This window comes from Phascolarctos cinereus, unplaced genomic scaffold (genome assembly GCF_003287225.1).
Source record: "Phascolarctos cinereus isolate Bilbo 61053 unplaced genomic scaffold, phaCin_HiC Scaffold_726;HRSCAF=1367, whole genome shotgun sequence".
Taxonomy (NCBI): domain Eukaryota; kingdom Metazoa; phylum Chordata; class Mammalia; order Diprotodontia; family Phascolarctidae; genus Phascolarctos; species Phascolarctos cinereus.
In genome coordinates, this window is record NW_027556098.1 from 64,832,076 (window position 1) to 64,849,494 (window position 17,419).

The following is a 17,419-nucleotide window of genomic DNA, read 5'->3' on the forward strand; positions in this document are numbered from 1 at the left end:
AGCAAAAAAAAAAGGGGGGGAAGGGTGGGAGGGTAAAGAAGCTAGGCACTTTCAACATTTTAGTAGTGATTCACATGAGAAACAAAATTCTCATTAGTGAGAGTTCCATACTACTTTGGAAGATCATATGAACATTTTAATTAGCTATTACATTTTATACAAGACAATAAACAAATCATGAATAGCAACAGCGACACTATTTGAAAAAGCATGAGAACCTGGAAGCTGGGTTCATTAGCCTGAAATGTCCATTAATTTAACCACTCAAGTGACTTAAAGACATTTTCTAAAATAGGCAAAAATTACTGTTCCCCAAATACATTTCCTTGAAAAGATGTCAATGATGGAAATGGTATTTGAACAGACATGTACTGAAAAAGCAAATCAAAGGAGTTCGAATGAACATGTTGAGGGTGAGGAGAAGGGGTAGGACCCTTGGCTATTTTCCATTTCCAGAAAGAACAGAAACAAGTAAGAATTAATATTTCATTTTGTACTCACAACAACAAAGATGGAGAGCCCCTCGTTCTCTGCCCAGTTACCCATGACTGCTTGAGATGAATGTACACCCTTTCTTCTATACTATGTCCCCTTTTCCCATGAGGAAGTGAAAACAGTAACCCCAGTGAGAAATCTATTTCCTTTTTACTATCAGAAGTTAAGTAACCATTGGTCAATAAAGAAGAATTATTTCCCTGCTTACTTTAAATGTTTAAACCATAGAGACTTTTTAAAGCATGGATTTTTTAAAATGGTGCAATCTTAAAAAGGACATAATAGGATCATTTTCTTCAATTGAGAAGCAGTGTTTGAATTTTTAAATGTGACTACTACTGGCATTCATGGGCATTTTGTGCACCAAGATCTTTTTTATTAACTGATTCTTAACTAGCATTTGCAAAGTGTTCAAGAATGCCCATCCTTTCTATAGGCCCAGCAAAACACACATTAAACAGATAAAAGTAACTGTTGCCTTAACTCTTAAAAGTGCTGAGAGGAAGGAAACTACACTTGGGAAGGGTGTTTGACAAGTTGCTGGGCTAAAGATCATAATTTTCTCATTTAGGCTTAGTATGTAAATGTTAAGAGGGATCAGAGGAGAGGAATATCACAAAATCAAAGGCTTTCCAAATCTCAGCAGACTCCAGAAGCCAGGCCTCTGTTATAGAGCCTTCAGTTAGGCCAAACCTATCCCGGAGCAAGAATCACTTCTACAACATTTCTAAGGAACAGGCCTTTGATGGAAGACTTCAAGGGACAAGGTGGGTACCCATTACCTTCCCAAGGTAGCTCATTCTACTTTTGCGTAGCTTTGACTTAGGAAGTTTTTCGTAATATCAAAGCCAAAATTTGCTTCTTTGAATTTTCCTTGCATTGGTTCTGCTCTCTGACATCAAGCAGAGTAAGTTTAGTACTTTCTTTATTTGTTTTAATCATGTCCAACTCTGTGATCCCATTTGGGGTTTTCTTGGCAAAGGTACTGGAGTGGCTTGCCATTTCCTTCTCTGGCTCATTTTACAGATAAAGAAACTGAGGCAAATGGGGTTAAATGGGGTCACACAGCTAGTAAGTGTCTGAGGCTGGATTTGAACTCATCAGTATCAGTCTTTCCAACTCTAAGCCCAGTGCTCTAAGCACTATGGTGCCACCTAGCTGTCCCTATAACATACAACAGCCCTTCAAATATTTGAACATAATTATCATGTTCTACTTAGATTTAATCTTCTTCAAGCCAACTGGTCATTGTATGGCATGATCGGAAGGTCCTTCCCCATCCTAGCTGCCATCCTCTGAATGCTCTGCAGTTTATCCCTATCCTTCCTGATGTGTGATTCTGAACACAGTTCTCTTAATGTGGCACTATTATCTTCCCAGTCTAACTCTGCTCATTCTATCTCTCTTAGGGCACCCTGAGATCAGAGGATGATAGATCGGATGGGACCTTGGTGGTCATCTGGTCCAACTTCTTCATTTGACAGATGAGGAAGAGTGATCTGCTCAGGGTCACACAACTAGTCAGAGGCAGGATCTGAACCCAGTTGCTCCCAGATCTAAGTATAGTTCCCTACCCGCTACATCATGCTGCTTAACTTGTATTGTGTTAGCTGTCCACTAAATGCTCAAAATTGACCCTAACTGTTAAATGGATGGTTATAAAGAAGAACGAAGTGGGGAAGATGATGGGAAAACAAATGCTGGGGAGAGGGGGAGAAGGAAAAATAGGAGGCATGGAAGGATAATAACATTACCTGGGAATCCTATTACTTTCTGTCCCTGCAAATTTGTTTCACTCTGTCTTTTTATGGGTTCTCCTGCTCTAGAATTTGTTTAGAGCTTAAGCAAGTCACTGCTTTAACTCTGCCATCTTGGCTCCACCCCACCCCAGAAGCAGTTTTAAGCCTCTAAATGACACTTTGTAGGAATATGAGGAATTGTTAAAGGAAGGGCAAAGTATGAAGACCATGAATTTTGCCCTGCTGGCTGTTGAGCAGCTCTCTGTTCCTACAGGGGGACAATCTCAAAGTTACAGGAAAGCCAATGAGGAAGGTGGTGGATCTTGGTCCAGCTGCTCCCTCCCTTTTCAGATAGAAAGTATCAGTGGAAAGTGGGGGACGTCACCCAACTTAACTCAGGATAACATGACCCCAGGAGGGTTAACACCAGTGTGCTTGCTAAAGTAGCACCTGCTCCTCAAACTGGGAAGAGAAAATGTCCTCAAGAAGGCTGCCCAGAGCCTCTGTGAGCATAGTACTTGCCCCTGTTCCTGCCCTAGTTTTCAAACTCAGTTCCCCTGGTGCCTTCAGCTTCAATGTCAGCGAGACTTCTGTCTCCAATGGTCAAGCAAAACACTTCTCTCCACATTATTCTCTCTTCAACACTGTGCTTTTTTTCCCCTTCTCCTTCTCTTCCCATTCTTGTTCCCCATGGCTAATTGCCATATTTTTTTAAATTTTATTTTGTATACTGAACTTAACACAAACACATTAATTCTCCGTATTAGAACATGTGGGACAAAAAACCAGGAGTATATGTGGAAATTATGAATCTCTATTTCGTATAGCTTGCTTTTAATATCTAGCTATGTATGCATTTATGTGTATGTGTATGCATATGTACATGTATATGTCATATATAAAATTCAACTGTTAATTTCAAAGCTGCCTTGCTTGGCGGTGTTTCTTTAGAATCTAAGCTCCTTGAGGGCAAGGATTGTGTTCTTTTTTGCTTGTATTTTTGTTTCCAGTGCTTAGTACTGTGCTCTGTAAATAGGAAGTACCTAATACATGCTTATTTCTTTTTTTGATTCCTTCGGAAAATCCTTCTGTCTTCTGGGCATTTGAAAAAATACTTCAATGCCTCTCTTCTTCTGTCCTTCTTTCCTTCCTTCCTTCCTTCTTTTTTCTTTCTTTTGCTTTCCTTCCTTCCTTATTTCTACTCTCCTTCCCTCCCTCCCTCCATCCTTTCTTTCTCTCTTTCTCCCTTTCTTTCTTTCCTTTTTTGGCAACACTATCACTAGCTTCTTTCTCCCTCCTCCAAATCATCCCCAATTAAAAGAAAAAATACTACCTTCTTAATAAATATGCAGAGTCAAAAAAAATACAAAGAACCGTTTTTACCCATTTGCCATGTCCATAAATGTATGTCTCATTTTGTACCTTGGGTCCTTCACATCTCTAACAGGAAGTAGGTGGCATGCTTTATCACTGGTCTTCTGGAATTGGGGTAAGTGGTTGCATCTCTCAGAGTTCTTAAATATTTCAAAGCTGTTTTCCTTTACAATGTTATTGCTGTATAAATTATTCTCCTGAACCCCATTCATTTCACACAAGTCTTCCCAGATTTTTGAAACCATCACTTTCATCATTTTTATGACATAATAATATTCCATTACATTCACATATCATAATTTGTTCAGGCACTCGCCAATCGATGGGCACCCAGCTTCCTTTTATCTTAATCTGATACAGATTGTTTCAAAGTCTTGCCTTCCTCAGTTGTGATGCATCTACCCCTTCAGGCACATTTCTGGGCAAGGATTGCCTTTTGGGTGCTCATAGCCAGCTGAGATACCATTAATTTTCAAAATGTAAGGCTGTTGGATTTTATGGGTACTTTAACTATTATTTTTAACCAATGACTTGAATAACATTCTTCTTCTCTCACGCTATATTTAGTATACCACATAGGTACAGAATTGTACTCATGGTTTGTAACCGAAACTCTCTTAACCACTTTTTCCCCTTCTCTACAATGTAGGTACAGTGCTTATTATTTGCCTCCCTCAGTTTCTTTGTTTCATGGTAGGTTAGCTCTCCTGTTCTATTCCCTCCCAATTTCAAGTAAGAGTAGAGCTCAAAGTGCTCTGTTGGTGAAACACCCACAGTAGACTCTCACCTGCCAGGAAATACAAATGATCAGACTATTTTGTCCTGACCTAATGACTGAAGCCCATGACCTTGAGCAGGGTACATAATTTTACATATAGAAGAAACTGTAGCAACAGGGGACAACTCCACAGAGCTCCTTTTGGGCTATGTGTGTCCCTCCCCCACCATGTACAGCTACCCCTGGTTCAAAAAATTATGTGGATCTGCTTTTGGTTGACTTTGATAATCATCTGAATATAAAAAGCAAAGAACTTAATGAAATAGTATAATAAGAGAAGCACAATATAATATTTTCATCAAAAAACTGGGATTTGTTCTCCCAAAAAATGCACATAGGATCAGTTAGAAGAATAGACTTATACAGGGAGTCCACATTGAGAGACATATATGAGCATACATGGTCAGGGAACACACGTGGTAGGTAAATGAATATGGATACAATACATGGGAGGAACACGTGTGACTGTGATAATTGTGATTTTTATATTGTTTGATGTTGCAGTTGTAATGAAAGGGCTCTAATATGGAGTCATTTAGGCTAAATGATCCTAATGCCCATATAGTGTATAGGCAAAGAAAGATAAGGCTGCACTTTTCTGTCATTCTGGCCTATGCTAACCTTGTGTCACGTAGTTAATGCTCACAGCTTCTGATTGCATTAAAATCCTGACCATCTGCAGAAGTCATCCCCCTTTTCATCCCCTAGTCCTGTTAGGGGAATAGTCAACTCAGACCCTCTCCTGGCTTCTGGTTCCGATAAAGTAACTTGAGAGCCTTGCCAAAGAAAAATATTGATAAGTGATGCTCTGAGCTTCTCAACCACATCTGGGTCTGATTAGGAATCCTTTCTCCCCCCACAATTTGGCATCAATTACTCTTCACCAAGCCCATTTTTAGGGTATATAACTTCCATTCCTGAACCCCAACTTTGAGCATCTTCTTGCCCTGATACATCTCCTTTCATCTCACAGTGGGTGAGTTTCTTGCATCCATGGAGATAAAGCACTGTCTATATTGCCACATAGTATGTGTGTCTTTTTTTTTTTGCCTGTTTGCTATGCTACATAATAATAAAGCTCTTTTTTATATTAGCTTCCCCCAGTACTAATTTTCTGTAAATCCTCAGACCCAGGTCTTTGCGCTAACCCAAGCCATGAAGCCAAATAAAGCACTGACCAGCAGACATTCAGAGAAGGGCAATTCCATGCCTCAGATGCTGCAAGGTTACAGATATAGTCCAGGGATGTCACTGTGTTAACTCCTGTTAGTCTCGTGGTCTCTGTTGAATGCTGCTTGGTCAAACATGCAGTCTTCCCTAGCTATTTCTCTGTTTCAGTCTACTTCCAACACTTGTCCAGATACTGCTCAGCTGAACATTCAACACTAAGCCAGCATGTCAGTCAGTCAAAAAGCATTTATTAAGAACTTCATATGTGCTAAGCACTGGGAATACAAAGAGAAAAACCATGGTTTCTGCTCTCAAAGGGCTCATGTGTTAATGAAGACAATGTGCAAAAATGGTACATACAAGAAAATGGAAAATAATCCGTAGAGAGGACTGAAAGTCTCCTGCTAAGGAGATAAGAAACCTCAGTAGCCAAGACTTTAAGGGAACAAGGAATATCTCTACCAGATGATGATCTGCTGGGCACATAGTCTCGAGCTTTTTGCTCAGATAAAATTCTTGGCTATGTCTTCCAGGGAAGAACAAATGCTGCTATATTCTTTTAACCCACAAGGTTTTATCTAACTCTTTTTAAAAAGACAAAACCTCTTGCCTGGGAATAAGCAAAAAGCCTTCTCTTGGGTTTACCTGGCTTGCTCCCTTGTAGTCTTGGCTACTAATGCTTGTCATCTCCTCAGCAGTAGATTTTCAGTCCCATCTATGGATTATATTCCACGTTCTTGTATGTACAATTTTTGTGTCTCCTCCAATAGCATGTGAATTCGTTGAGGGCAGAAACCATGTTTTGTTTTGTTTTTTTCTCTTCTTTGCTTTCCCAGTGCTTAACTCATACTAGGTTATTAATAAATGTTTTTGACTGACTAATTGACATGCTGGCTTAGTGCTGAAGGACTCAGGCAGTTTGAAATGATAGAGCAATTTCATTATTACTGAGATTGGTGATAATGGTGTCAGGAAGGAGTTGCATCAGTTTAAAAAGGAGAGACAGTTTTAATTCTCTTACTTTCTGCCTCTGGAACATGTGACAAATTGTTCTTTCTCTTTGGGTTTCCCATGAGATGTGGGGAATGGGTTGCTCACCCTCTCCCCAACCCCAGCAGAAATGTGACTTGTACACAACAGCTAAGGCACATATGTGGATTAAGACAAGACTGAGGCTGGATCTTAGAATCTTTAACTGCATTTTCTAGTTTATATTTTCTTCTCTGAGCATGCGTGATCAACAGAAATATTAAAATGGCCTAATTCAGTCTTAGAGGGAATCTTGTGAATTCTTTATGAACAAAATCCTGGAGCTGAGTCAGAACTGGGTGATGAAGGAAGTTTCTGCATTGGAAAGGATGACTACCAGTGAATGGGGAGCAAGATCCTTGACCTGGCTTGCCAAAAGAAATGGACCTGGATGGAGTTGGTTGGACAGTGCAGAGCCAAGGTGAAATTTTGATTTAACAGTTCTGCAAACTAATATCTTGATGATTTGAAATATGGACCTTCTTGGATAAGAATATAGTAGTTGAGCAAACGTGAGTTTGCTTGTGAGTTTTGGTGTTTGGCATTTCTTTTGGATGGAGTGAACAAATTATTATGTCTGACTCATTGCACATTCAATACCTTCCTACTTTCTTCATTTGGAAAGACCCTAGACTTGAGCCATACATAAACTTAGGACTCCAGAGTAGGGAGGAAGGAAGGAAAGAAAGTGGAAAATATGCCTCACTCCTATTAGAGGCCAAGCTTCCCTTCAGGACTGCAACTGGGCCACCCACATGCATGGGACCAGAGCTAAAAGAGGCTCTTTAGTAAGAGGGAGAGAGGGTAGTACCACAGGCCTCTGTGCCCAGAAAAAGGAAGTTATTGTTAGATTTGCCCAATAAGTCCCAAATGGCTCTGGGGTTTAGATTCACCTAGTTTTCAAAACAAAGTGTTTGCCATTCTTCCATTTAGGTAAATACATAGGGAAAAGGCATAGGGACAAGCTAAACCTAGGGGGCAAGGATAGCATTATTTCTGCTATGTGCTTGTATTACATTCCTGGCCTCTTTCTGTGCAGATGCAGCCAGAAACAGCCTAGAATGGGGTTTCTGCATGTCTCTATACAAGGACAAGTTATAAAAGCCATAAGAGTGGTAGGTGTACCAGATCCCCTAGGGCAGGCAGATCATCACACTGCAATACAGTGGATAGGTTGAGTTGGCTGATGAAACTGTCTGTACCATGATGTTAACGGGTGGAACTCATTGGCTGGTTCATACAGTCCCTGCAGTGATATAAATGGACAGGTACTATTCTCCTAGGCCCTACTAACAGGCAGAGCTGCCAGTAAGATCCTATTTTGGGTAAATAGGGTCCAAGCTGGAAGTTCCTCTTACAAGAGAAGAGAGGACAATATAGGATCCAAAGAAAACAATTGAAGCAAAGACTTAGTAACAGATATGATGCCAGACCAGAAAAACTTAAAGCAGGACACTGTGTCAGGACAAAGGGATTATTGGAGACTGAAAGAAGCAGATTCTTAAGTTTTAGGGGACCTCAGAAAGGTTAGAGACAGACTCAAGAGCTAGAAAAGGCTGCACCAAGCTGTCCTGAAGAGTCAGAGAAAGTGAGAAGGAACTGAGGAAGTCACAGACTACCTTCTTCTTCCTTGCACCTGGGAGTGTGAATCTTTTAGAAACTCAAATATGCAATGATTCCCCCCAAAATTTGCCCAATATACGGATTATTCCCTACTATTTAGATGTGAAAATGATGTCTGTAAGAAGCAGTATATTTTCCTCTTCCAAGTTATGACCAACAACTTTTTTTTAAAAAAAATCAAACAACCATCCTATGTCCTCCCACAAAACTGACTATATATAGTAACTAATGATAACAATATAACTAGTATTTATATAGCATTTTAAGTTTTACAAAGTGCTTCACAAATATTATCTCATTTGATCCTCACAATACCCCAGGGGGGAGGTGCTATTATTATTCCTATTTTTTTTACAGATGAGGAAACTGAGGCAGACAGAGGTTGAGTGACTTGCCCAGGATCACATGGCTAAGTAGTATCTAAGGAAAGATTTGAACTCAAGTTCAAATCTATCTATCTATCTACTTACCTACATACATTTATGCATACATATGTCTGTCTGTCTGTGATGTTCTGTCTATATTCCAAAATGACAGGGAATGTGTTATATATCATCCTAGGAAAGAAAACAATCACAACATGACAAATTCTTTTTTCTCTCAAATTCCCCATATAGCCCTGAAAGCTACAGAGAGGAATGTCTAACCGATGGATCAATTGCTCTTAAAAGGAAAGAGCTTTCATACTGCAAGATTCTGGGCCGAGGAGGTCAGTTCTATTTATCTTTTGATGCTGTGTAACTTAGCATATTCTTTCCTTTAACCCAGAAACCTGGGCATTTGGAAAGAAAATCTTGGATAGTAGGTTTTCATAATTCTTTTTATTTCTTATGGATGGGCTGTGATTTCATTTTGCTTATTTTTATTTTGTTAATTTGATTTTCCATTATCTTTTTATTTAGATTAGCTAATGGTTTATCAGTGTTATTGATGTTAGGGTAGGGATTGATCAAATGGATCAATCAATCAGTGATCAATCAACTCACTTCACTTAAAGTAACTAACAAAATACCCTAGTCCTGACACTTTCAGCAGGTGAGAATATTTCTATTGAATCAACTAATCATTTCATTAAACTATTATATGCCAAGGTGTCTCTTGGGGTGCTTTTATAAAATAGCAAGTTAGTTTGGACCCCAAGCATTTCAGTAGTCTGGCCAATAGGTAAGAGAGAGTCAAGCCTCTGTCTCTATTTACCTTCCAACCCCCTTGTCCATCTTTGAAAGGCTGGAGGATTTAGACTTTTCACTGGTGTCCTACTAGTATTCCTGGAAGGATAATGGCTAATGGCAATGTTGGCAACATCTGCTTTGGATGCCAATGGTAAACTAGACACACTGAAAAAAGGGCAATGTCAGAACTCTAGGGGAATTTCATGAAGACCCCATGAAAGGGGAAAAAAAGATGTCCACCAAGACTTCCAAGAACTGTGTTACCCTCTTTTGGACATACGTGGTATAACTTTGAGCCCATGTTGTCCTGGACTTTGTTTGTATTTATGGGAAAATATGCCCTTTAGATAGGGGTATAGGTAGGGTCTATGGATGTTTTGTGCCAACTATTCACACCATACCACCTTAGTAAACACTTATGTCTAAAAGTAAATTAAGTCTGACTGAGTGGTTATCAATGGGAGGGCTAGAAAACCACTCCTCAGTCCCAAATGGTAACCTAGAACAAAGAAAAGAAAAGTAGTATCTACCCTCTGGGCATCCAGCCTACCAGTGTGAGGGAGGGTTGAAAGAGTAAGCCCCAGAACATGCATTATATGAGAGATTTTTCAAAGAGACAGTTTTTAGTTTCATCTATCAGTTCCACATTCTTTTTTGTTTCGATTTATTTACTTCTCTAATTTTTAAAATTTCCTCTTTTATGCTTATTCTAGGTTTGTTGGTTGGTTTTCTAACGAAAAGATAGATATTCAGTTCATTAATCTTTCCTTTTTGTTTTTTGTGAATGTAAGTTTTTAGAAATATAATTTTCCTCCTGAGGACTCCACTGATTGTATCTCAGAAATTTTAGTATGTTGTCTCGTTATCATCATTGTCTTTCGCATAGTTACTAATTGTTTCTGTAATTAGCTCATTGACCCACTCAAGCCCATTTAGGGCTTCATTATTAAGTATTCATTTATATCTATATCTTTTGATTGTGTTGCCTGTAAGGACTACTGTTTTTATTACATTATGGTCAGTAAAGGATGTGTTAGTATTTCTACTTTTTTAGATTGATCTTCAATTTTTGTACACTCTAATAAATGGTCTATGTCTGTAAAAGGAGGCATATAAAAAAGTATATTCCTTAGCAGTCCCATTCAGAAGGTATCACGTCTTTCTAACTCTAAATTTCTCTACAATTTGTCCAATTTTTAAAAAAATCTTTTTGTTTATCTCTCTGTCAGATTTTTTTTTTTGTCATTGAAAGGAACACTGAAATCTTTCACTATTATTATGCTACTATTCATGTCTTTTTGGATTCAATCATTTTTTTCTTTTTATTAAGCTAAATGCTATGCTATTTGGTGCACAAAGGTTGATATGTTGGATTGTTGCCTATGGTTCTTTAAACATAATATACTTTCTTTATCTCCATTTTTATGAACTTTCCTTTTATCCTAATTATCTCTCTCTCTCTTCCCTCTTCAGATGTGCCCCTGGTAAACACTGGGTTGTAGAGTTTTGCTTTCTTATCTGTTCTATTAATCCTTCATTTTATTGGATTTTTAACCATTCACATTTAAAGATGAGATGGGTTGGTGTTTTCCTGTATTTGTCTCTAGTATTACTTGTTTTTTTAAAGTGTTTTTCCCTACTTCCTCTGTTAAGTCAATATTTTGTCCCTACAATTAGTTTTGCTTCATCCTCTATTCCCATTTGTCAACGCTTTCCCTAGCTTAGGGGGTTTCTTTAAATAAATGATTTCTTTTTCTTTCTTTTCTTTATCTATTTCTCCTTCTCTTTCCCCTTTCTTTTCCCCCTCTCAGTTAATTAGTTAGTTGAAAGCTCCCCTCCTTTGTTAGTTTTTCTGCACCTCCTTCTAGAAAAAAAATTATTTGCTTTTTTCCATTTACTAATTTTCTTCCTTTCCCATGAATTCTGAACTTTCATTCTCTGATTCATTGTCTATATCCATATTTATTCCTTCCTTAATCACCTTGTTTTCAACATGGAGTAAAAGCTTTTGAGGTACCAAGGCTAAACTTTCTCCCCAACCTATGTTTATGTTATTTCCTTTATAGATCCTGTCTCTTATTCTCTTGTGTTTTGCTCTTAGAGGTATATCATGTCATGAAGGATTTAATGTGCATAAAAGCCATGTCTGATGGTAGAAATTACTCTATGTCCCAAATAATTTGGTCTGATTCTACCCTCTGCCCTCCCCATGATCATTCTTCAAATTTCATCTCATCTCTATGTCCATGTTACCCTTTCCCCTCCCAAATGCCTTTCTAGCTCCCAGCTATGAATTTGGTACAATCATCACGAAAAGTACTTTATAGTTCTGCAAATAAAGTAAAGTATCCATACCCTCTTACCCAGAGATTACATTACTTGGCATTCACCCCAAGGATGTTGATGATAAAATAAAAGGTGGCATATTCACCAAATTATTTATAGCATCCATTTTCTTGGGAGCAAAGAACTGGAAGCAAAATAGATGGCCATGGATTGGGAAATATCTAGACAAAATAGAGACACATTAACATAATGGAATATTATTGTGCTATAAGAAATATTGAATGTGTATTAGGGTAGTTGAAGGGAAAACTATATGGATAGATAGATAGATAGATAGATAGATAGATAGATAGATAGATAGATAGATAGATAGATAGACAGATAGATGACACAAGGTGAGTTGAAGATGAAGGAGTGATATCTGTAGAATAAAATTAAGGGGTGAGAGAGAATTATACTGGGAGAAGAAGAAAGGGAGAGGTGGAATGGGGTAAATTATCTCACATAAAACAGACAAGAAAAGGCTCTTATAGTGGAGGGGAAGTCAGGGAAGGTGAAAGGGAATGAGTCAATCTTACTCTTATCGGATTTGGCTTAAGGAGGGTATGAAAATCTATCTTACCCTACAAGAAATTAGGGGGAAAGAGGATAAGAGAACAGAGGGGATGGTAAAGAGGAGGGCAGATTGGGGAGGGGGTGATCAGAAGCAAACACTTCTGAAAAGGGACAGGGTCAAAAGAAGTGTTTTGCATGACTACACATGTATAACCTGTATGGAATTGCTTTGCCTTCTCAATGAGGGTGGGTGGGGAGGGAGGAAGGGAGAAAATTTGGAACCCAAAGTTTTAAAAATGAATGTTGAAAATTGTTTTCACATGCAACTGGGAAATAAGATATACAGGCAATGGGGTATAGAAATCTATCCTGCCCTACAAGAAAATAGAAGGGGAAGGGGATAAAAGAAGGGGAAGGGAGACAGAAGTGACAGCAGATTAGGGGAAGGGGTATTCAGAGTGCACGCCATCTTGGAGTGGGAAGAGGGATGAGATGGGGAGAAAATTTGGAACTCAAAATCTTGTAGATATGAATGTTAAAAACTAAAAATAAATAAATTAATAAATACAAAAAAAGAAATACTGAATGTGATCAATACACAGAAACAGAGAAAGACTTATATGAACTAATGACAGTAAAGTAAGTGGAATGAGGAAAACGATATACACAGTGACTATAACAATGCAAATAACAATAATAGCAAAATAATAGAAACTGAATGCTGAAAAATTATAATGACCCAGGTTGGCCTCAAAGAAGGCATATGTGAAGCCACCCCTTTTCTGTTTCTTTCCAGAGATGGGATACTGTGGGTGTGAAATGCTGCATATTACATCAAACTTTTTTTGAAATATTGTTTAATTTTGTGGATTTCTTTGTCTTCTTTTGTCCTCTTTTTCCTGTTCTCTATTACAAAGATAGTTCTCTGGGAGGGGTGAGGAAGGGATTCAATGGGAAACATAGGTGATATAAAACAAAAGATATCAATAACAATGTATTTTTTAATTATAAAAGCTTATTTTCCCCATATAGGCATTCCTGTAGAAGTTGATGGTTGAGTTTTTGTTTTTTTCAGAAAGCTCAAAAAATGGCATACTTTCACAGACCTGTCTTATAAACATGCAAGGTGTCCTACGCTGCTGGTTTGCTGAAACTAAGCTAACTCTTTAAAGTAATGTGGTATACATATTATACCTATAAGCACCACTACCCCAGCAGTGTTATGGGTCAGGATATGGGGAGAAGAGTTATTTCAGTGGAATTGGACGCTCTGGGCTCAGAAACAATCTTCCCAATTTTAAATTATCCCTCTCCCCTAACACAACAAAATAGTAAGCATTCATCTCTCTGAGAAGAACACTGAGGGAGGAGTTTGAGTGTTTGTGTATACATTTTCCACAAAATATCTAAACACCCCTGTCGTAATTTGGACATCCACACTCAAAAAATAAAAGTATACCTGAGACATGAATTTAGTCTCCTTGTAGTTTCCTGTGCCTTAAATCTTTGGAGATGAAAAAATTCTCTCCCTTTTCTGCCTCGCTCTTCATTCCAGGAGTACCAGTTAGAATGGAGAGAGAAGGTAGCCTTTGAAAACTTAGAAACTTTAGATTTAAAAAGTCTAACTTTCTCTAATCATAAAACAAACAGCTGGAAGAACTGATTCTCCCCATAGAATGTGTTCACTGTGGATAGCAAACATTCATTCTGAACAACAAAAAAATAGATGAAACAACAATAAAACTAGTCTTTCTTCTTGAGAAAGAAAGAACATTGGGGCAGTGTTTGAGCTATAACTGATGCCGAATGGTTAAGTTCAAGTTTCAAAAGACATTTTTCCTTTTTTCCTAAAAATATACAGTTGTCCTCTCGTTAATTATTTTTTATTCTAGGTTCATGGCACCCTATCCCACCTCTGGGGTTTGGAAGAATAGCCTGCCTAGGGGTAGCTAGGTGGCATAGTGGATAGAGTACCAGCCCTGAAGTCAGAAAGACCTGAGTTCAAATCTGGACACAGACCAAACACTTGACACTAGCTGTGTGACCCTGGGCAAGTCACTTAACCCCAATAGCATAAAAAAAAAGAAAGAAAAGAAAAACAATAGCCCACCTTATCCTAAAGGCGAGATTCCTTCAAAACTGCAAAATTATTTATATAATTTATATACCTATGCATATATATGTATGTGACACACCCTTCTGGCATCTTCCAGAAGTATAGGTTTCAGTCTTCACTGTCAACAGTAGAGTGGCCTTCACCTGCCTCTTTACCCTCACATCTGCTCTCCAGAAACAGGCCTCCAATTTCATAGATTCATGAAATATGTATCATATAGATAAATATAGAGATAGAGACATGTAGGCATAGATGTAGCTATGTAAAATCTGAGGCCTTTTTGTGGCAGTCAAGCATAAGTGTAGTGAGACAAATGAAGGGCCCCTAGGGAGATCACCATGCTGACCCCAAGGCACATTTTCGGTAAATGTTGGGAAGGTATTATAATCCTTCCTGTCCAATGACTTTTGGGTTTGTTTGCATCCCACAGAAATAAAGCATTTGTCTTTCTTTACACCCATGGGACTCAGATGGATGGACAAATATCAGCAATAGCTGCCCCATAGGAGGTACACTGACAAATAGAGAACATGAAATAACAGGCAATCTTCAAAAGAATTTAAGGAGAATAAAGATGGAAGTGATGCTCAAAAGCAAATCTCAAAAATAAAACAATTGGTGGAGAAGTCTTGAAGTGTGGAAATACTTTCATTCTAATATAAGTTTAATTTTAGAAAAAGGAGGAGGAGGAGAAGGAGAAGAAGAAGGAGAAGAGAAGAGAAGAAGAAGAAGAAGAAGAAGAAGAAGAAGAAGAAGAAGAAGAAGAAGAAGAAGAAGAGGAGGAGGAGGAGGAGGAGGAGAAGAAGAAGAAGAAGAAGAAGAAGAAGAAGAAGAGGAAGAGGAAGAAGAAGAAGAAGAAGAAGAAGAAGAAGAAGAAGAAGAAGAAGAAGAAGAAGACAACGACGACAGCAAACCTGTTAAAGGGCTTAGGAAACAAGGGGAAAAGGATGATTGAAGACAGCAGTGGTACCCAAATCTTGGCCAGCCAAGTTCTGACCAGGGACCCCCCAAAAAAGAAATTTTGTGGTAGGCAGGAGTATGTTAGGGCTAGCTCAAACTATCTCTTGAGAACCGATTGTTTAACTTTCTTTTTTCTTTTTTTTTAAAGCAATTGGGGTTAAGTGACTTGTCCAGGATCACACAGCTAGTAAGTGTCAAGTGTTTGGCCTGAGGCTGGATTTGAACTCAGGTCCTCCTGAGTTCAGGGCTGGTGCTTTATCCACCATTTGTTTAATTTTCAATGAGAGCAGTTACACCTTGGAAATTTTCAAATGATATAAACTGCAATTTATCATTTTTTGATTGTCTGCTTAAGAAAATGATGGAGAAAAGGATCAGATAATGTAGATTAAACTTAAAAGTATACCTTGTCTACATTTTTTCCTTAGAGAGCTGGTTGTTAAAACATTTACCAACACCCCTCTGGCAAGAAGTAAAGTGAAGGAGAAATCACAAGAAGAAATAAAAAAGTCTGATCCACTGGGATAGGAAACGGCATGGGGATGGCAGGGGGGATCACCCTTTGGAGACATTATAAACAGTCTGAAAGAACTCCACAGTCTTCATGGCCAAGCATTTATTGAATACCTCAGGAAAATTCTGACAGGTGAGGTTTGTTTTCAAAACACTTGATACCTAATTTTCGTGTCCTTAATTGTCACAGAAGGGAGTGCTAGTTTTCTCTCCTTCCTCTCATTAGAAAACCGTGGTCAAGAAATAAGCTGATTATCAGTCACTCATATAATAGTTAAAAAGTTCTTTCAGCAACCTTTACCTAAAAGGTAAAAATGGCATAGTAGATCCAGGGCTGTCCTTAGACTCAGGAAGACAGGGTTCAAGATCAGCCTTGCGCAGATGCCCAGCATGGCCAGAGGAGACTCTGAAAATCATTTAACCTCTCAGTACCCCAGAGCTCCCCAAGACTGAAGGTTGCCCAGCAGTTGCTAAATTGTACTAGTAGAGGGAGTTCAGTCAATGGGAGTCCCTACACCAAAGAAATCACTGATCCAGATCAAACAATTATTTGTCTTATTTTCGCCCTTATGGGACCATGCAGAGCAAACCTAATTACACTTTTAAAAGAAGCTTATAGATGGCCCCAAGGCTTGTCTTCTTCCCCAGGCCAAACATTCACAATTCCTTTAAACATTTCTAATATTATACGATTCTGAGCCCTTTAAGCTGTACACAACTGAAATGACTCAACAACATTTTGAACAGATTATGTTGAGCTTCAAATTGAACACATTTAGATGTAGTTAAACTATGTGAGATTGTAGTAAATGTCCTCATATTTTTACTTAATACAGTCTAGGACTCTGTTAGTTTCCTTCCCTCCGTCCCCACCCCCACATCCACATTAACTCTTGGCTTGAGTCAAGCTTGTGTTCTACTAGAACCACCAGATCTTTATCATATAAACAGTTACCACATTGTATAATGGTTTTTTGTTTGTAAAGAGCTTTCACATATCATTAAAAAATAATAAAGCCTGATCCCTAGCTTGGTGAAGTTTGTGTTTAAGTTGGGCATTGACAGTTAGGAGCCAAAATTGTCTAGCCTGGCCAGATTCAGATAAAAAGATTGAGCTGACTCAATTTTTCCAGAATGACTAGGTACGTACAGGGAATAATAACTCCATTGAGTTAGGGCAACTCCATTTCTTCACACACCAGCAATCTTATCTTGTTTTAGCGCACACTAGACATTATCAAGAAAGAAACAAAAACACAAGGCAGAATAAACTCAATTCCAATAAAACATAATGAAGAGTAGTGTATTCTTTTAGCAATGAAAATTTATCTGTTTACTGGAAAAATAAGGCCCTGGCTTCTAGAGACAAAAAACATTTGAACTTCTGGATTCTAAGAAGCAACTCTTATGAAAGAGACACGACAAAGGTCGAATGAACATGTCTGCGTTTGCGGCTAGGGAGCTGTTTGGTACAGTGTGTCTTCTTTAGGAGAACCTCAGCTTTCTTTTGGAGCTGTAGCTACAGAAGTCTTACTGACCCATACAGAGATGCTGCAATTGACCCACATCAGTAAGCCACGTGACTGGAGATGCTCTTGTAATCTTTGTG

The 17,419-nt window shown here is 38.4% G+C and overlaps 1 protein-coding gene across 1 annotated transcript in view; it reads right to left on the reverse strand.

The window, feature by feature from the left end:
* Positions 1 to 602, reverse strand: part of CYBB (cytochrome b-245 beta chain) — a 47,881-nt gene extending 47,279 nt beyond the window's left edge. The window contains exon 1 of the mRNA XM_078146585.1: positions 502 to 602. Coding sequence (XP_078002711.1) covers positions 502 to 546 — 45 coding nt within the window. The 5' untranslated portion in view covers positions 547 to 602. The remainder of the gene's footprint in view (positions 1 to 501) is intronic.
* Between the last annotated feature and the right edge of the window lie 16,817 nt (positions 603 to 17,419).